This window comes from Blennius ocellaris (genome assembly GCF_963422515.1).
Source record: "Blennius ocellaris genome assembly, chromosome: 3".
Taxonomy (NCBI): Eukaryota; Metazoa; Chordata; class Actinopteri; order Blenniiformes; family Blenniidae; genus Blennius; species Blennius ocellaris.
Window position 1 is genome coordinate 7,141,835 of NC_137652.1, and position 21,542 is coordinate 7,163,376.

At 43.1% G+C, this 21,542-nt stretch overlaps 1 protein-coding gene across 1 annotated transcript in view; it reads left to right on the top strand.

The window, feature by feature from the left end:
- lrba (LPS-responsive vesicle trafficking, beach and anchor containing) overlaps positions 1–21,542 on the top strand; it is a gene marked incomplete at its 5' end in the record, with an annotated part of 187,605 nt that overhangs the window by 43,575 nt on the left and 122,488 nt on the right. The window contains 11 exons of the mRNA XM_080521001.1: positions 502–625; positions 730–922; positions 6,845–8,245; positions 8,413–8,600; positions 8,891–9,044; positions 9,640–9,820; positions 11,872–12,005; positions 12,535–12,642; positions 12,795–12,936; positions 13,337–13,685; positions 21,109–21,278. Coding sequence (XP_080377127.1) covers positions 502–625; positions 730–922; positions 6,845–8,245; positions 8,413–8,600; positions 8,891–9,044; positions 9,640–9,820; positions 11,872–12,005; positions 12,535–12,642; positions 12,795–12,936; positions 13,337–13,685; positions 21,109–21,278 — 3,144 coding nt within the window. The remainder of the gene's footprint in view (positions 1–501; positions 626–729; positions 923–6,844; positions 8,246–8,412; positions 8,601–8,890; positions 9,045–9,639; positions 9,821–11,871; positions 12,006–12,534; positions 12,643–12,794; positions 12,937–13,336; positions 13,686–21,108; positions 21,279–21,542) is intronic.

Sequence of the window (21,542 nt, forward strand, 5' to 3'; positions counted from 1 at the left end):
AATTCATCTAAACAGTCAGTCTCTTTGGTTTAACTGAAATCAAGCGCTTTCAAGAAGGGCCTGCGACTCTGGCGCTCTCGTTTGAAACAATACCAAAACCATTACAGTGTGATAAAGATCAAGCCTGGACTTTTTATTCTCCTCTGCTCTAGTTTTCCTACTACATGTACAGACTCTCAGGTGTGTGTGTGTGTGTATGCGTTTGGGAGCTCAGACACTTTGTGACACAATGATTTGCACATGGTGAGTCTAATGTACGATACAGTTGTTGATTTGTGCAGTTTTCCCATTTGAGGCCATCCAAACAGAATAGTGGATGTTTTCACATCTTATAAGCCATGAAAATACAGTTTGCTGCAATGTGTTATATTTCAAAATGGACAAAGCAGATGTGGTGTTTTGATCTTTTCCTGCAGTTTTTTTTTTCTCCCCCACCACCATAAACATTTTTTTTTTATCTCAGGCTGTTAACAGATAGGCTATTTTTTTTTTCTGTTCCAGAGATTCTGAAGGTAATAGCTGCCCTGCTGAAGAGCTCTCCCCCATCCCCCGAGAGCATGGAGGTGCGCCGGGTGTTTCTGTCAGACATGATCAAAATGTTCAATAACAGCCGAGAGAACCGCAGGTAAGAATTCCACCACTTCACAGGATAAAGAAGTGCACGCACGTTGCTGCCCCCCCCCCCCCCCCCTCCGCCCCGTCTCATAGCTGCACACTTTGTTGCTTCAGGAGCCTGCTGCAGTGCTCGGTGTGGCAGGAGTGGATGCTCTCGCTGGGCTTCATCAACCCGCGCAACAACGAAGAGCAGAAAATCACCGAGATGGTGTACGCCATCTTCCGCATCCTCCTCTACCACGCCATCAAATATGAGTGGGGCGGCTGGCGCGTCTGGGTGGACACCCTGTCCATCACCCACTCCAAGGTCAGAGTGCTCATTATAGCCATGCGCTGCTCAGACACACACAAATACACATGATCACACACCGCAGAGGTTAAATGCTGGTTTGTTTATGCCCCCATTAAATTTCCTTTTCCTTTTTTTTTTCTTTTTTCTTTTTTCTTTTTCAGTAATACTCAGTTATACACACATACACTCACTTTGCTGTAGTAAACACTCAGCCCACCACTGTAACAGTAACCCTCCTCTGTGTGATTCCAGCTGATCTGACGGCGACGTTCACTCGAAGCCATCGGCTCTCTGACCCAGATGTTTAGTTTCAAACTGACAAAAAGCAATTCTTTAAATAAAAAAATTAGAGAGCATTATCTTCTAAACCTCTGCAGGTTAGCATCGTAATTGAGCCCTGGCCTCTCCGTGCCCATCAGATTAAACTGTGGAGGCTATATGGTGATTATAATTGGAAAGCTAGTTGCTGTATAAACTAATGGGAATGAATCCTCTCAGTCCTTCCTCTCTTTATTTATGTAAAGAGTCCCTTTCTTTAACGTTACACAGATAAAAATAAACTTCTGGCACCTCCTATTTCCAAAAGCTGAATTCGGTATAGCGCTTTAGAAATGCAGTGTTGATATCACATTACACTGCTCTGTTCCAGAGAAGTGAAGTAATTGAGGCTGGTGTCAGATTGTGGTCTGGGGGGTTTTTAAGCCTGGCAGATTGAGAACCAAGTTAAAGAAGTGCTCGTGATATGAGGCTTCAATGGAGTGTGGGACTGCTGTATGCACCAGTGTCCAACAGGGGGCACAGGAAGACTGTCTGACAGATTAATGGTATGAAGGTAGCAATTAGCAGGACTTGCGTGTGTATGCTTGATACTTTGGACTCCTGATGCTTCCACACACATCTGTCCAGTGTTGAGCCATCTTCTGGTTTGCATTTTTATCTATTGTTGTAATTTGTTACAGAGATTCAATATAGATAATTTGTTCCAAAACGATCTAGAATTGTGTTGGTGAATCTGTGAACATGTGCACTGAAGACGCTGCTATGATCAAAACAATGCTGAGATCCTTAGTGCTAAAGTGTCGTGATGCAGACATTTTACGAACACTTATCCTTCCATGTGCTGATAAAACATAACTAATGTGTCCTGCATTTGTGTGCAGAAGTTCGTCTTTGTGCACTACAGTCTATAATTGCCTTTTTCCTGTAATTGCATAAGATTAATGCTGTTTCCTTTTGGCTGCAAGTCATCAGAAATGATTTCACTTTCACATTGTGTATGAATAAACTCATGCACTTGTAAGACGCGGGAGGTACAGCCACTGCAGCCACATTGCAGAAACCCCCCTTTGAACCTGATAGTTGCAGCGGGTGCAAGCCACCAAGATACATGCATCTGCTATAAAAAAAAGCTAAAGAAACTCAATTGCAATTTTATTGTCCCGTTTGATAGATTTCCTGCCACCTTTGTAGCACCAAAGCTGTTTGTCACTGTTGCTCTCTCCTCCCACTGCTGCAGGGCTCTGTGTGTGTGTGTGTGTGTGTGTGTGTGTGTGTGTGTGTGTGTGTGTGTGTGTGTGTGTGTGTGTGTGTGTGTGTGTGTGTGTGTGTGTGTGTGTGTGTGTGTGTGTGTGTGTGTGTGTGTGTGTGTGTGTGTGTGTGTGTGTGTGTGTGTGTGTGTGTGTGTGTGTTACTAGGCACATTTTCTCTTTGCCCTCCTTCTCTCCTGGGCTCCAGGAAGCCCTTCTCTCTGAGCCCATTGAATATTCATCGCAACTGCGTGAGAACAATCAGAGAAACAAGGGCTCATAAATACAACCAGCCCTTTGGGAGGATCTTGATAAGCGCATATATGCATTCACAAATACATATTTGCTCGCTTCGCCTTCAAAAGACTTTATTGTTCGGTTTGCCTTGAGTCGACCGTGGTCTATTGGGTTACATATAAAGATGATATGTTTCACATCTGTGCTTGTGAAGAGTTGACTCTGACTCATATTTGCACAACTTTTTCCTTTGATGGATTATTGTTTTTGTCTTTGTGATATTAAACACACCCATCCATCCATCTTCTATATGTGCTTTATGCAACTTTGGGTTGTTTGTGAAGAAGCGCTTCATCGTAGCTGTGTGTCGGGGAAGGGCCGGGTACACCCTGGACGCCAGTCCATCACAGGGCTTCTCGGAGAAACTTGACAATTACAGACACATTTATGCCACCGGACAATTTTGAGGCAGCAGTGAACCCTGCAGGAATGTTTTTGGGTTGTCTGAGGAAGCCGGAGCACCTGGAGAAAGCACACCCACTGGAAGACGAGGCAAACATAAGAAGCCTTCGAATGGCGAGTGGAGGTAGCCATAATGCATCCCCATTAAATACATTAGATACACTTGTATATATCCAGGTTGTAACGCGTAGAAAAGTAAAAAAAAATGTTCCTTCCATCGTCCCTATTGATCTATCCAACTTGGTGCTGGATGAGCTGCAGGCTCCGAAATCACTCAATTCATGACAGTTCCACACTCGCATTCACAGTACGAGCAATTTAGAATCACTAGTTAACCCCCACCTCCCTCCCGTTCTCTTCATGTATGTGTGTGCGTCTGGGCCTTTACGTCAGTCATTTGCCAGTTGGTGTATCTGCATGTGTATCTTTGGGCAGACAGATGTTCCTGCAGGTGGGCACGCTGACACAACAGCCCCCCCACCCTCAGCCCACACGCCCCGACCAAGGTGCCCCTCGTCCATCTCCGCACACAAGTCGGTCTGAGAACAAGGCGATCTCCAAAACGGAATCGAGTGAGACCGCTGAAGGTCCCGGTGCCCTTCACAACTCCTGCTGTTTTAAAGTTTGGTGCACCTGTCAGATATTTGCACACAAAGATAAATATGAACAGAAATGATATAATGTGCACCATTATATTCCCAGGCTGTAATTTATTTCATTAGTCTTTAATTATTTAGCCTTTATGGTATACATGATGGAAAGCCCAATATTAGTGTCAAGTAGTTTGCCTTCTGGTTTTATTGAGACATTACAATCTCAGGACTCGAAGCTATTGTTCCTGGCAGAGAATTTAAGAAGGATTTATTGATCTGTGGTCGAAGGAGAAACGTTAGCAGCTAATGTTAGATAAAGAATCCAGGGCTGCCCGTGCTATCCAGGCACAAGCACTTCAAACATTTCTACTATCCATGTTTATGTTGTACTAATGAAATGATGGTCAAAAATCTAACTGTGAAATCCGTTTTCTAACTTTAGTATATTTTATCGTCACGAGGAATCTTACCACAGGCTTGTCTTATGATAAAAAGTCCAGATAAAATCTATATGCATGTCACGAGTTCATGTGAGTGGATGAAATCTAAGAAAAATATTTAAACAAGAAGTGAGAAAGAAAGATATTATGAATGTGGAGTGAAACCGCACGACCAGAACGGCAGTCGCAGATGACATTGATTTTGGAGGAGGAATTGCGTTTAGCTAATCGCATTAGAGCTGTGCGGCCCTCCCCATTTCCCCTTTGTTTTGTGGTTACTCTCTATCATTGATCTAAATAGGGACTCCCAGGTTCCTACTACCGGGGGGTCTCCCCAAGAACAGTGCCTTGCTCCCCTGACCCTTAACCACTGTAGGAGTTTATTGCTTATTCTGGTTCTGTCTGGGCCCTGTATGACTTTATCTTGGAAATATTATAGCTACATCTTGCATTTCTATATCTTTGACCACAGGGTCAAAGCCTTTAAAAGGAAATGGTTTATATCAAAGTAAGATTATATGCAAAAAGAGCACCGGCTTACCATAATTAAGTTTTTCAATGGCTTTTTGTGTATGGCGGTGAGTCCCACGCTGAAGCATTTCAGATCTTTTGTAAGATCTGGCCATGCAAGTGCCCATTTAATACCATGTTACCTGTCACATAAGAAAAGCCCACCATGTTTTTGTACATTACCATAACATTTTTCCATAACCCACTCAGGCCAGACCGAGGCTTGGAGTAGAAAGAAATTAGATTAGATCAGCGCTGATGTCTCAGCCACCCAAGGCAGTTTCTATATATTGTAGCGAGGCTAAACGCTCTTTTAAAAACCACAGAGACATACACTACCTCTGTCTAATGGTAACTGGATCTGTTACAGAGCCCCATTTAAGGCGGCCAGCATGCATCATCCTAATGTACAGACTGCATCCTGAGTCTATGACGTTATGTGCTGCACGGCTCTCCTGCATAATTTCCATGGCGGCGCACTCTGAATGCTGCCTTTTTAATTGCTAAAAATGCTAAATGTCAAATTAAGCTCAAACTAATGGGGTAGAAGGTCTTGCTGTGTGATCAGTGGGAAAGTGGGAGGTGGAGGCGGAGGAGAGAAGGAGACTGACTGCTGGTGCATTTAGAACAGGCAGTGCACTCAGAAAACAGCTATGGATTACCAATCACTGCTCCCCACTACAGAAGATTAATGAGCACCCATGTAGCAGGCTAATTTAGAACAATAACGCCTAATTAATTACAAATAATCAGCTTCTTTCTTCCCCTTTCTTTTCTTCCGCTCTTCATGACTCACTTTCTTTCTCTTGGTCATTTGCAGTTTCTCATTTTTTCCCCCCCTTCCTGCTCATCTCTGGCTTTTTCATTTTCTTTGTTTCATGTTCTTTCTCTCTTTCTCTCTCTCTCTCGCTCTCGATTTCCTTCAGTCCAAATAGCCTCAGGTAAAAAAGCAGCAAAGTGGGTCTAGTTTCACCCCCCTTCCTCTTCACCACCAACCCATCTTTGACTTTCTGTCCTCTGAGCCCAGTGATTAATGCAGGGTCTTAAATTAGGCGTGGGAGGATTTGCCGATGCTGGACACGCACTCAGCACAGCTAGGAGACACACACTAATGGTATCTACTGCTAATCTATGACTGCTTACATGGATGGGCTCTTCCTCAAATGCCACTGTGGACTATTGTCGTTATAGACTAGCAGTCTAGTCTACCCATATCAGATGGTAAGAAGAGTGATAGAGGTTAATAGGCTGTGGGCAGCTGTACATAAGAGAAGGGAGCGCAAGTTTTAAATATGCTATACTTAGCCACAAATGGTCCCAGCGGTTGAGGTGTTGGAATTATCTCACAACAAAAGGGCACTTGGAGAATAGCATGCTTCCATAACATGGCGTTTCCTTTTTAAACAGGTTGTTTGGGAAATAGTAATAAATCAGTGGCAACAGAGAGATGGAAAATAAGTTCTTGAACTTAGTGTGCCATAAACTAACTGCAAATAGTTTATTTTTTTAATGAATCATAATGTTTTTGTGACAAAATATTTAATGTATTATCATTGGAAAAGAAAGAACACATCTGTACTTATTAAAAAAGAAATATTGCCAGGGGATATATTGTTATGCCTTCTTATGTCAACAGCCAGTATTGTGTTTTTGGGTGCAGGTGTAGTTATGTATGAACATTCATGGTATCCCTGAGATTTCTGAAAATTTTGTCACATGGTTTCACCAAATTATTTTGTATTACTTTAGCGGTCTTCACAACATCTCTCAATCTCAGGATTGTTAGTAGCAGCTATTTATCTTTCCATTTGTTTATCCACCCATGTGTACTTGAATTCTTTCATTCATCCATACCTTCATCCAAGCTGTATCCAGACTTGCAGTGTAGTTGGATACATCAACCAGGTGTTTTTTCATTTTTTTTGCAACATTTTAAGAGTTGCACTTTGAGAATATCTCCATTGTGTATGAAATTGACTCATTCTTATCAGCAGTGACAACAATGCATGCTTGTTTTTTTCCTCATTTGCAGGTATGTAAACATTGGTGTATGGAACTATGTTGAATGCGTGACAATCTGCCTGAACGAGAGCAGATTTGTTCATAAGCCGGGTTAAAACATATCTGCAGCATCAGCATTGTTACTAACTTTGTTAACCTGATTTTCAGGTGTCCTTCGAGCAACACAAGGAGAATCTGTCCCGCATGTTCCGACAGTATCAGCAGCAGGAGTCCACAGGCTCCCAAAGCACAATTCGCACTGTGTCGGGCGTCAGCCAAAGCCCCGAGACCGTGGAGTGTGTCAACGGTTCCCCCGTCGAGGAGGTGGCTCCCTCCACTGTCATCGAGCTCACAGTGGACGAACTGTCCCAGAAATCCCCTGAATCAGCATCCGCTCCCACCAGCATTTCCACTCCTCAGGAGGCCAGCGATGAAGGGAGACATGCATCCATCACTGTGTCTAACATCCTGTCCGGCGCTGAAGAAGAAGAGCACAAGGCGGCGGAGGAGCCTTCCAGAGAGGACTCAAGTATTCGAAAAGAGACTGAAGTAAATGAAAAATCTGATTCTGAGGAACAAAACGAAGACCTCAAACAGAAAGCAGGTGATGCTTTTGCTGTCAAATGCACTGATGAAGTTAAAACACCACTCGATGATCAGCCTGAAACAGAAGATACAAAAGTCGAGGAAGTGGATAAAGACTCCACATCTGCTAGTAATGATTCACAAATACCCGTAACAGACGATGGAAAGTCTGAGAGTGATCACAACAAAGGTGAATCAACAATTTCTGTGACGGACGATTCTTTGAATGAAGCCGACCTCTCAGCTGTTTCAGAACTAGAAAGTAAGACGGACCAAATGTCCCCGGAAACTGCAGATTTTCTGGAAAACAGCATGGTGGGCGGAGCCTCCATGTTCAACGAGGACCTTGTTGATGTGTCTTCTGTCAGCGACCAGGTCCATCTGAGTGATGCTGATGATAGCCAAGATGAGTCTTCTTACATCTCTGCTGCTGCAGATGAAGGGCAGGTCGGAAAAAAGGATGAAGAGGAACTTGAAGGCAATGAAGGTGAAAAAACTGAGGATGAAGGAAATCAGGTGAAAAGGGAAGAAGAGGAAGAGAGGGAGGAGGGTGGCCCACCAGAGAAAAGTGAAGACGATGAGAAACGGGAGCCGTCGTTGGCGAGTGAAACTCTTCCTGCTGAAACACCTGAGCAAAGTGTGACGGAGACCCCCAAAGAAAATGCCACAGAAGAGCAGTCTTGCTCTGCAGCCGATACTACAGACCAGCAGCCCTCAGACACCACACTGCCCCCTGCAGACCAGGAGGTTACAGCAGCAGCAGAGTCCGCCTCCATCAGCCAGCCTCCACAAGCCAGCGGAACCACCGGAGAGGAAACCTTGCCCAGTGGTCCTGGCAGTAGCACCACCACCGCTTCCAGCTCTGACACGCGCAAGAGCACCGAGCCTGTCGGCAAGACCAAAGATATTAAAATCGCGAGACTGGACGTGTCCAATGTGGCCTTAGACACCGAAAGACTGGAACTGAAGGAGACCTCGGCAATAGTGTGTATTGAATCTTCATCTTTCAGATTTTATCACATTGTGATTAAATGAATTGTAACATCCAGTTTAGAAAAAAAAACTGATAGTTTAAACTCCAAATCCTAGATTCGTTCTTTCAATTGGCTTTCGCTCCAAGTTTATTGAATTTTACTGTTTTGTTTTTACAGGAAACGAGCCAGTCGGCAGCAGCAGCAGCAGCAGCTGGAGGGTCTTCAGGCCAGCCAAGAGACAGCAGCTCTTCGGCTCCTCGCTCCACCATGTTTCGCATCCCAGAGTTTCGCTGGTCTCACATGCACCAGCGCCTCCTCACTGACTTGCTCTTCTCCATCGAGACAGATGTTCAGATGTGGAGGAGGTAGGGGAGCAGTTTGCTGACTCTGATCTCACTCCTGCTTTTTTCCACAATAATATTGATCTAAGGGGTAAAGATTTGTCGACGTTTTAGGTCTCTGAGGAACAGGCACAAGATTAAATCTCACAAGCCTTTCTTCCTCATAATTGAGAGCTACATATGTCCGAAAGGTTGTTTCACAAGTCCTGTTTTGCGATTTGCATATATTGTTTGTAGAGACTATTTTGATTGAAAAATTTATTTTCTTTGTCAATTTTTTTGTTTCACATTATCTCTTCTGCTCTGCGTTTCAGTCACTCCACAAAGACCATTCTGGACTTCGTGAACAGCAGTGAGAACGTCGTGTTTGTCCACAACAGCATACATCTCATCTCCCAGGTGGTGGACAACCTCATCATGGCTTGTGGCGGCATCCTGCCTCTGCTCTCTGCTGCCACCTCGTCTTCGGTCAGTTCCTTCAGGCCTGTGCGATTTCATGTTTGCACTTTAGTCTCCGGTCACAGAAAGCGATCCATCCACATTGACCTTTCCCAATCACATTAGACTACAGTTAGCTGCGCGCTAACGTTGTTAGTTTGTTTTTGTCTCGTCTGACCTCAGCGGCTGCAGCTCTCTTACATGATTCTCTGTTGACCTGAGCCGCCTTAGAAATGGCATAATGTTAAATCCCATTATAATTGGGTTACATTCAGTTGTTTGTGCTTTGTAACCAGATTTAAAACCAATGCGGAAAAATTACAGTTTTACTTGCCCGTGTCTAACTTCAGCACAGCTGCCGAGGCTGTGTGATGCACGTGTAGCACATTATTGTGTATACATAACGTGCTCCATTATTGTTTGCTTTACACACTTCAAGAAAACCATTTTGAGTATGAGTGCCAATCAACATTTTGACTGTAATGTGAAAAGAAATTCTGAAGTGGAAGTTGATATTTTGTCATGCAGGATAACTAAATCCCATTGTATGAATGATAATCTCTCACAAGTTTAGGATGTTTTTGTACTCGTGTGTCCTTCTTTATTTAATTTTCTCTACTACCAGCATGAACTGGAGAGCATCGAACCATCCCATGGCTTGTCGCTGGAGGCTTCAGTCACCTTCTTACAGCGCCTCATAAACCTCGTGGACGTCCTCATATTTGCTAGCTCCCTCAACTTCACAGAGATTGAAGCTGAGAAGAACATGTCATCAGGGGGCATCCTCCGACAGTGCCTTCGCCTCGGTAGGCTTACCATCACTCATGCTTGGCTGTACATTTTTTAGTGTTTTCCATTGTTTTCACTGAGGAAGTTCCTACATAATAATTAAAATAAAGTGTTTAATCACAATCTTCAACAAACACAACCGAGTTGCCATGCTGCTGAAATAAATTAACGTTCTGAAGCCTTTACTTTCAACAAAGTGAAGTGTTGTCAATGTTGTGATGGGCTGCGTTATTTTCTCAGACCAGGCAGCATCTTGGTAAACTTGATCAAATTAGCCTCAGTGTTGCTACCTCAGCCCTTGTTTCGTATGGTTTAATATTAAAATGCTTTAATTAGGTGTTGGTTGTTCATTGCTCCAGTGTAGTTATTATATGCTAGTGTTTTTCCAACACAGTTGACATGCAATCTTGTTTTTCTTCAATCTTCATTTTTTGAAAAACATCTCTTCATTTACCACTGCGCTGATTTTAAAACTGCTGTCTGAAAGCCGTGTTGCCCCAACTAGTGGCAGTTGACTGCACAACAGTGACATGATGAAACACAAACCGACTGAATGAGCAAAGAAACTGTTTGCCCTCTGCTTTATTTCATAATCCCTGCTGATTCTTAAAATCTTTTTTTTTTTTTTTTTTTATTTGTGACCACTGTCGATTTGTTTTTTGTTTTTTAATCAATCCACCTTATATCGGCAACCCTGAGATTTCCATAGTAGCTGTGTTCATGGCTTCCTGTAGCCTTTTATTGCTCTTAGCATATTGCTGCTCTCATCCCCTCCACTCTTTTTGCCCAGTTTGTATCAGCACTCGCTTATCTTGGGTGTTACAACACGGCTGCGTGCGCGATGAAGCCAGTTGTCCATAATGGCCTTGGCTGCTACTGTACAGCAGCGTAGCCTGAGGCCTTGGTCTGCCTTCTGTTACAGCCTATTAAAGTTTCCTCTGACAGCATCAAAAGCCGAGCCTCCCAATCGCTGAATAAAAGATATTGAAATTCTTACATTATTGATATTTTGTAGTGCAAGATACACACACACACACACACACTCTCTTTCTCTCGCTCCAGGTAACGTAGTAGTACAATATTTGCTGCACTGTTTTAAATAATTTCTTCTCTCTTTACTCGATTCTTGTAAAGGTGCACACGAAGAATGTCTGTTTTTTTTTTTTTTTTTTTTCTTTTGCATTCAGTTGTTACAAACAAAAGACCTGTCAAAATGCAAACGTGTTATCCAAGGAACATTTCTTCTCCCAGATAATGTTGCTGCTGCTGGGGTTTCACAGGAAAGCGATGCCACTGTAGTACACGCTCAGTTTTGGAAAGCAGCCGTTATGAAATGAATATTTGATGAGGTATGCGCTCCCCATTGCTGGCACCTAATCTGATTTTGGAAAACTATAACAAGGTTTTAGCGTCTCCCCTCCTCCCCTCTCCCTCTCCTGTTATAAATGGTCGTATGAAAGAGTGGTCCTAATGGAAAAGGCGAGCCCATTTCCAGACGGAATAATTCCCTCCTTCGTAATCTAAATGCCTCAGAGTTAGCATTTGTCAGTTGTCAAGCACAGAACTGTGGGGGTAGGGAGGGACTCCTGAGAGGAGCAGTACATTAAATTACAAATGTTAAGTGTGCCAGTTTGGGAACCTCCTGAAGTTGCCGGGCCACAGGATATGTTTTGTGGCGAAGGACGCGTGCGTCTTGCTGCCTACTCAGCATGTGCACACCCCGGCAGTGTCATTTGTTATGGGAGCTGCACACAGTCTGTGTGATTCAAGAGCACACCCTTGCACTATGACCTTGGGAGGAGAGGTGGAGCAGGGAAGAGTGAACGATGCTGCCAGTGTTGGCCAGAGCACTGACCTTGTCGTGGCCCCACTTTTTCTCTTTTGTTTTCGTCTCTCTCAGCTGCTCCTCTCGCAGCTTGCAGAGTTTTATGAGCTGGAATTTGTCGCCGACTCCTCTGTTGTACTGGCATTCAGGACACGCAAACAGAAGGAATTTCACAGTTTGTCGTCTGGCGGCGATTTTATTTATATGATGTCAAATAATATCTCTGTATCGATCCCTCCCCAGTGTGCGCGATGGCAGTGAGAAACTGTCTGGAGTGTCAGCAGGCCCAGTATAATCAGGGTGCACAGGGTCCAGCTCGCAGCCACGCAGCCATGTCCAGCACTGTGCTTGGGACAGCCAAGTCTGCATCTGCACAGGCAAGTACCCCCAAATTATCTTCATGAGTCATATCTTCATGAGTTTTTCTACGCTTTCTAAAATGAATCGACTCCCCCTCTTGTACTCCTCATTCTTTGTATTTCACCCATGTCTCCGTCCTTTCTCTGCCCTTTTTCCCACTGTCGTTGGTGAACCACACACGGCTTTGTCCTCTGTCCTGTTCACCAGCAGCAACCAAGTGTTATTGCATTAGCTCTTATCTTATTATATTACCACATGTGTTGCTTTTTGTTACACTAGACTTGGCCCTTTGTCATTGCCCCTTTGATTTGATACAGTGACTTCCAGTAAAGTCGTGTTGTTCTTCCCTGAACCGGGTGTTAAAGCTCATTTATAATGCATTGGTTCTATAGAAAAGCCATTATGTTAAGGAAGGACATGATCTCAGGGGGGATAGCTTCCCTAACCAGTTCAACCTTGTCTGTGCACAGCGCTGATGAGGACTCACTTCACACATCGGATACGTTTCATGTGTTCCATGTTTTTGTGTTTTTTGCTCGTATGCAGAGTCCTGTTGATGCTGTGACAGGTGGTATGTCCCCAGTCAGAGACTTGGACCGGCTGCTCCAGGACATGGACATCAACCGCCTCAGAGCCGTTGTATTCAGAGATATTGTGAGTCCCAGTTCAAACGCATTTTTGTATTATATATACAACACACATCATTCCAAATACCTATAAAATGAACTTTCTTTGCTTCCGTCACTTCTGGTTCTATTTGAAGACGACGCATATCCAGATAGTTTAGTGTGTGTTGTTTGTTCCAGGAGGACAGTAAGCAGGCCCAGTTTTTGGCACTTGCCGTGGTCTACTTCATCTCGGTCCTCATGGTGTCCAAGTACCGCGACATCCTGGAGCCCCACAATGATAAGAAGCAACCTCAACGCTCCCAGTCTGCTCGGAGTACAGGTATACAGAAACTATTTGTGCGGTAGAACATTTTACAGTGCAAGAAGATGACGGTCTTTCTATGTGACATTTGCATGTTCGCCGTGGGAATTTTCTCAGTTAGTGATTCCAAAGTTTCCTGTAGAGGTGAATAAAAAAAATAATAAAAAAAAACACAACCCAAAAACAAAACGGAAAAAGGAAAAAAAAAAGCTGCTTTTCATTCATCTACTAATGATTACGGTGCCTCTCAGGAACTCTCAAGTACAACTGTCCAATCACAAACACGGTTGGAATATGAGAATCTCCGTTCCATCATAAACACGCAGTATAGTTGAAGAACTACCAGATAATGAATTTGAAGTCATCCTATGTGTACCACCGCTCTAATCCATCTGTGTTTTTGTTCGTGTCTATATAGATAGCGGTGCTGTATCTGGTGGAACAGAAGTGGAAAATGGCTTCTCTCTCAGGCGGTATGACTCTGGCATCGGGGACGATCATGCCTCAACGGCTGCCAGCGAACAAGACCTGTCTTCAGCCGCCGGTCCAGACGCCATCTCGGAGGCCCTGTCCACGCTGTCGTCCGAGGTCAGAACCACCATGTCTGCTGATTCGAAGGGCAAGAACGTGAAGGACATTCTGCGCAGCCTCGTCAGCGCTCCGGGTGATGATATCATGGTGGATCCAAGTCTGCTACCCCCAGCGTTTATAGGAGGTGTGGGAGACGCGGCCAGAGACTCGTCAACGCGCTCTCTCTCTTTCGATAGGTGAGGGTTAAAGGTCACACATTTTTCTGCTTGCATGCCAGAACTGTGTTTTCTGTATTGCACAAAAAAATATTACATTTCCACATCGTGGAACCCTGACAGAGTGGTGAGTTTCTCAAAAGGCCCATGTGTTGCATACTATTGTTATTCTCAAGCTTTACGTTTGACAGCTTGCTGCTATTTATCCCTAAATAACTGCAGGGGACTTTTGAAACTCAGACCTTGAAGACATCTCGGCTGGGTATCCTCAGAGGAGGCTTCGGTGGATCTTGAAAAACCCTCTGTAACAGAAACCCTTTTGAACTGAGGAGTCTTAAGTCTCTGACTCTTCCCTCTCATACTCCCATTGTTCTTCCCTTTAGCTGTCGATGCCATTCCTCAACCTGAGCAAACTGCCTTACAAAAAAAGGGCGTCTCAAGGAAAATGGGAATCCTATCCGGGATGACGAGACACACACAGCTGACAGAAGGCTGTTTCTCCTCACCTTGCTACTGATATTTAACAACTCTCTTTTTCACATCCCGTGCATGTCTCTTTCTGTCTGAACATTTGAAAGAGGCTTCCCCCCCTTTTCTGGGATGGAAACAGTATAATTTGCATTCCCTCTGGAGTGGGGTGAACAGTGAGGACTGGAGCGGAGCGTGGTACTGAAGCCACAGACAGGCCCAGGTGAGAGAGGATGGTTGTTGGTCTGGTTTGCATTTGGTGCGTCTATTCTCAGACAGACACTTACAAACGGCAGATGGGGGGGGGGGGGGGGGGGGGGGGGGGGGTTGGGGGGTTAGAGAGATGGAAAAGAGGGAAGACAGAAGTCTTCATGGGGTAGGATGTCAAGTCAGAGTTCCCATGTATTGAAGAAAACATTTCTCCGTCTCTCTCCGGTTCTCTCTCGGTCAGTCACAAACGCGCTCACACTCCGTCCGTCTGCCGGCCCCCAACTGTGGGAATTCCTCTGCATCTCTGTGATCGCGTGTCTTTATCTGAGGAATGCTTTGTCAGGTCTCGGGGCGCTCCTCATATCTGGGGGATTAGACTGGCTCCTGTCCGCTGAGCACACTGGGTAGGAAGAGAGGAGAGCTGGAGAACGTAGACTAACAGCTCGCTGACGATGGGAGCCTCTTCAGGCGAGCAAAGCTTTTCCTCCGCTACCTTTTACAGAAGACATGAAACCTACTTGTACAGAATGTGCATATCACTTACATAATTTGCATTTTTTTTAATGAAAACATAGTCCACGTCTTCCATATTTTTACAACTCTCCAAAACCCATACCTTATCTTGATTCTTGTAAATGTTCATTGTTTAAGTAGATGTTTCTTGTTCCACAGGAAGTAAAGCTGCTGCCCAAAATCTGTTTAGAAATGTGTGCAATTAAAGATGTTTTCATGTTATTTTTCCAGAGAAAGTGCAGTAATCGACAAAAATTACATGTCGGCGGATTAAAAACTGTTTTCTGGGAAGAAAAATCCATCACATAAAATGTACCCGCATAATCAATTACCCCAATAATAGGCATTAGAAATATTTTGCCTGGCCTTTTGCAGTTATTTCTGTTGGCAGATTAAATTACTTCATACTGTAATACCATCTGCTGCAGTGTGAATATGTTTCAAATGACCTTGAAAGTGTGCCAACTTCCAGTTCATTTTGTTAATGTGTTTAATGAGGTAAAATTGGGGACATTTTGATAAATTGCAAGCCCTTTTCTAGCTGTGAAATCTCCTGGAGGGACTGAGGAAGAGGTGCGAGTTTCTCTATTAAAGACGGCAATACAACGTAGGACGGATTGACTTTAATAAACTTCAGGTTGAAAGAATGTGTTGCACAGCGATACTCAAATGATATATTTTAAAGCTTTAAGGTCCCATTTATACAGTGGCATATTTCTAATAAGATTAATATACTCAAATTCAAAATGAAAAACACAGGTAGTGGTTCCTCAAGTGTGGGGCAAGGAGCTATTACTGCTTTGCTTCACAGCGAGTCCAGTTTAATTTTGTAGGTCTAATGCTCAAGTTTCTTTTTCCTCTTTCGTTTAGAGTGCTGCTTGTGATTTACCAGCTATTTTTAGCACAAAGGGGCAATTTTTGAAAGCCCTGAATGGTTTGACGATTTTGGAACGTGATAATGCAAAAATTGTAACGTATGATGAACTTTCTCACTCTGCCTTGCTCTATGTGCAGACAGTTTGTCTCAACAGTTGCACTTTTTAAACCTCTTGTTTACTGGGTGAAGAGCATCTCATTGCTTGTGAACCAAGTCGGTCCTCCTGATGACATCCTGAAAGTATAAATAATGGAAACATCAGCCTGTATTCACTGGAGATGTGACGTACAGGCGGCATTACATGCGTGACAGCTTACCTCATTCAAACCTGTCTGTTATTGTCTGCATGGTAGTTTCCTCGGCTGTTCTCATAGTGATATGATCAGTTCTGCATCACTCCTGAAACATGGGACGGGAAGCTATCGCACTTTAATAATGGCTTATCAATTAAAACTGGCCACAATATCATGGGTGAACCAGAGTTGCTTTTTTATTATTATTATTATTTCGTCAGTCAGTGAAGTCAACAAAATAAAATAAGCAATAGCAATTTTTCATCCATAGGTTGACAATTTTATAGACTGAAAGGGTTAAGGTTGAAGTGAAACACTTATTTTGCCTCACCCTATTGACAAATAAAATACAAGATGTGGTGAGACTGCAAGACATCAGACTCTGAAATCAAGCTTCATAGATAAAGTATAAACATAATACATTTCATTTATACAAGTATACACGTCATATTACAAATACACATGTATAAATATCATGTTATAGCTGTACAAGTATATACACAGTATATGCAATACACCAACGATTGTACTGATATGACCCATTAGTATTTGCGTACTATATTTAGTTTTTGTTATTACTGTCATTGATCATATTATTTGACTTCCAGCTAACCGATTTCACTTCGGCTGAACTTGAATCCATCTTACCATCCATCCATCCATCCATATAAAAAGCTTTGACAATCATATCTACATTTACTTCTGGAGACTTAACAAAAGCAAGCCTTCCTATTTCTCGGTGTCAGGCCTCACTGTTGAGGTGCCAGTGTATTTAAATTACTCCCAGTCAAGACCCACTTACTATTCATGTCAACCTGCTGGATTTAAGCATGTTTTTATTCTCAGTTTACCGCTTTTTATCACCCGGCTGTCTCTCAACCTTCACTCTCACCAATTACCACAGGACACATGTAGATGCTTTCCAGTGGTGTTTATTATAACGCTGTAATGACTCTATCAGCGCTCGGCATCTCCCAGTAACCACTAAGTCTTCCAGTGACACCGGTTCAAACCAGAGCTGACATTCTACACTGACATCTCTTGCCAAAACATGGCAACTTTCCGCTTGCCCGGGGGTGCTGGATTTATGAGACCAACGTATGAAAAAAAAAAAAAAGCAAGGATCTCTCAGATAAAAACTGGGGGGTGGGTCAGGGGGTGAAGTATCCTGATTTATTTAGTAGTGCAGACCTGCTGGGTTTCTCCCATGCATTTCTCAGCTATGCCCCTGTTATGACAGCCAGTCTGCAAATATTTGCTGACACGAACCAGAACTAAACAGTGTCATTGTACAAGTCTGTGATTTAGGCTGCATGGTTCAGCAGAATATGCGAGTGTTAGACACTGGGATATACATGGTGCAGTTGTTTGCATTCCTGGCAGCAGACTCTGCATGCATGTGAGAGCTGATGTACGGATGAGTTGTGTTGATGTGTTGTTAATGTACTGCTGACGGTAAGCATGTCAGACATAAGCACGGCTCGGGGTTGAGGCTTCCTTTTGATTCTCCACACAGTAATTTGTAAAAGTGAGGTTCAGTGAATGAAGAATTAATTCCTTTTTTTTTTTCCACCCCCCTACTGAGATAAACTTTGGGCAGGGCTGATCTTTTCGCAAAAAACACGGATACATAAATAGTCTCTGGGTAAAGTTTGCAGTTTTTGTCTAAATTATTTTGCAATCAATAAAGTAGGTCACTCATACATTTCTTGAATAATTGCAATTGCTGGGATTCATAGTAGAAGTTAGTTTTTCTCTCTGACAAACAGAAACGCACATTTGGGGTATTTACAGATGACACAATACATATCCATCCATCTATCTCTTATGCTGCTTTGTCCAGCTTTGTCCAGGGTGTTGGAGCTGTTCCCAGCTGATTCTGGGTGAAGGCAGGTTACACCCAAATCACGTCACCAGTCCTTCACAAGACAAACCCTCAGAGACAGACGGTCAAAGACACTCATTGACACGCGCAGTCAGTTCTGAGAAACGAGCAACTGAAAACGTATGTTTTTGGTTTTTGGGAAGAGAGCACAGTACTGATGCACACACAGAGAGATCATGAAAAACACAATAAGTCCTTCTACAGGCACATAAGTATCTTAAATGACAAAAGCGCTCATTTGAACCTTAAATGCCATCAAACTAATTTGAATAAAATACTGATTACATTTTTATATTGTACTATTTGACCCAAACCACAATCATCAAATGCATTTAACATTTAAACAAAGACAAATGAGGCTTAAAATACAGTAAACAGACAATTGATTAGAATTGTTATTTGCCTCTCTTCATGCCAAACCTCAAGTAGTATTGGTCTTACAAACATGCCAATGGGGCTCTGCTGTACATGCTCGGTGTTACATTTGTACTTTTAGGAAGACGTTCTCTCGCGCATTTGCTTTTTAATCAATTATTTAGGCAGCAGCACGAGATGTAAACACAGGGATTGCACCAAGGGAATACACAAGATATTTCGAGAGCTTGCATCATAAAGGTGGTGGAATTCCACCTTTCTCACTGTCTTCTTTCTCCTCACAAAATTTCTGACGGACTTGAGTGTGTATTGATGAGCACTGTCGGTGTATTAATAACTCCTGCCCATTTAAATTTAACATGTGATATGATGCTTTTGCTTCATATCACAGAACTGCTTCCTGTTCCATTGTGCTTTCCAGTACCAGACATCATGTGCAAAAATCCTGTTCTTACCCCGAAATGTTCATTCTTTTTTTATTAATGTCCTTTCATAGATCACTGTCCTCAAATTAAACTCCCAATCGCAGGTCGATGGAGCGTTGGATGACTGTGTCTGGAGTGTCGTCTGTTGATGCGTTGCATAAAACGAGAGTTAAAGAGCAGTTCAGAGCTCTGAAGTGTTCACTTGCCTACTTCACTCCAATCTGAAGTTGTCATGCTGCACAATGTTATTTTTATGCCCAGACACACCACAAACATTGTGTTACTCACTCTCACGCTTGTTTTACCTGAAATAGCAGAGATTACGGGAATGGCAGTGTTTACTGCACTTATCCATTATAGGTTAAAGCCTTTAAATAATTCAGGCTCAGCCCTGCATCCACACAGACGGAGACGCACTCTGTCCTGAGCTCCTGTTTGTGGGTTGAGTGGGGCCGCTGACGGCTGATTAATCGACTGGGGCGGCCCACTCATGATAAGTGTGGCTAATGACCTGCTGAATAATTCACCGGGCCTTTGCTGTAGAACAGATGGAAGGCCAAATACAAACGTGGACATGTTCACTGGCAGACTTTCTGCACACTCCAGCTCTCCCGCATTCATTTGAACTCTCAAAAGGCACGCATTAAAATATCTGCGAACACACATATGAACGTACACGCACGCCTCCGGCTTCTGCACGCCAGGGGTCCTCCGTCTCCCCGTCCCTCTTCACGGCTGTTGACACTTGGGGTGCTTCATGTCAGTTCCGCCATTGCCCGCTGATACCACCATCCAGTCCACTCGCTATCTACACCGAAACAAAGTTACCAGATACTTCTATCTCCTCTCTTTCTTTCCAATCAATGCCGATCGTACTGCTTTGTCCCCAGTTCAGTTTCTGTGTGTCACCATGAGCTCTTTCTTGATGCGTTTTAAGCCCCACTCTTATGGAGCTCTTTCATCTTCACGAAGAGCAAAGCTCGGCTCTCAGGGTTTAGCATTAATAGTTTTCGCTAATGGGCTTGATCTGATGTCTTAACTGTGCAAAGCCTTTGATAAAACGTCGAGCTATTTGTCTACGTAACGGGGATCCAACCCCTGTCTCTGGGAGTGTGTGTGCAAGAATGTATGCTGTTTGCCCCACTTAATTTCTGTGCATATTGAAAATAGTGCATTTGATGTATTCTTGCGTATCTTGGCGAGCCTGCTTTGGTTTGTGTTTCGGAGAGGGAGCAGTAGCCAGTGATTAGAACCTGCTTCCCTTGTGTCAGCACCGATAAGCAAGGCCAGACTGCCTTTGATATGGCCAGTGGTCTGTCAGAGCCCCGGTCCAAACTGACAGCTTATCTGCATGCTGCTCTCCTCCCATCTGCTGTTTGTCGGATGGGAATTGAACTCCACTCATTCGGAGCATATCGCCATGAGAAACACTTCCTGTTGCTTTACTGGAGTGACCCCTGCACAGTCCGCTTCATTGTCACCTAGTTAAACTGTATTTACCAATGTAATCTGTCAGATATTGTGTCCCCTCATCTTTTGAACAGTGTATTGTGTTTCGGTCATTTTAATAATTCAGGATGTGTAAATCTTTTATCAGCTTAAGTAAATTGATCTTCTAAAACTCCAGACCAACTATGTGAAAGTGCCCCCTGCAGACCCTTATATGCTCAGGATGAACACAGTGCTTCAATTGACTTGAGTTGTTTTGGACATGAACAATAATTAATGAGTCTCTTCCCCTCACCCCCCCCCCCCCCCCCAAAGCCTTTGTAACCAATCAATACAGATTTATACAGCTGTATTTTTTTTTTTTTTTTATATTTATGTGTAAAAGTTGTGAGCAAGCTGAATGTGTCTTTTTGTTTAGCTGCAATATGAGGATTATTTTTCTTCCTTTCAGAGCAGAGGTGTCAAACATAAAGCCCTCAGGCTAAAAATGATCCTGAAGCTTCAATCTGGTCCACCAAACCACCAACCACCAATTGTATACATTTCAAAGAAAGCATTTTTTTATTTAAAAAACAAATTTCTTAAGAAGAGTGGACCCGAGTTGAGATATCAATGATGCTGATATGAAAGATACCAACCTTGTTGCTTGTGTCAAAGTCCTTTAAAGTTTAAATTTAGAGGCCATTATGGTACTATTTTAGCAGTTCGGCCCACATGAGATGAAATTGGGCTTTATGTTGACCTTGAACTAAAATATTTCCCACCATTATTTTAGATTAATAAAAGGTGTTACAAGTCGTATGTGAATGTTTATGTATTGACTTATTATTTGAATAAAAATTTGATTTATTTTTGATTTTATAAGTTCTCTGTGAAATTTAAGTCACATTAGCACTTGAACGTGATGTGCCAGGTTAGCAATAAAATAATATCTTTGTTGTCTTTGCAGAAGTGTCATCGTCGCCCCCAAGAAAGCAGGAGTGCTACCATCTCCAGCCACTTCTGCTGCTGTAATGCCAGCCACGGCTCCCTCTGTGTCTGGCAGAACTCCTATCGACAGTGTTGCTGTGGTTTCTTCTGATGACGCCTCTCAGAGTGCATCTGCAGACTCAGCAGCCGGTGAGTTAAACACCCACAACCGGTCTTGGATATCGAAAGGGCCATGTATCATTGAGGGCAGCAAAGAAAAAATAAAATTCACTATTTACCCAGACACATTGTTTCCTCTGTGTGATCTGTTTGTCATTAAAAGGTCAGTGAGGACACTGTGCAACATTAGTGACACAGGTTAAATAATTAAAGATGAATGAATGTGAATTTAAAGATGTGTATTAAAAAAACAAAACTTTTTTTTTAATTATCTGTGTATTGATATGTGTAATT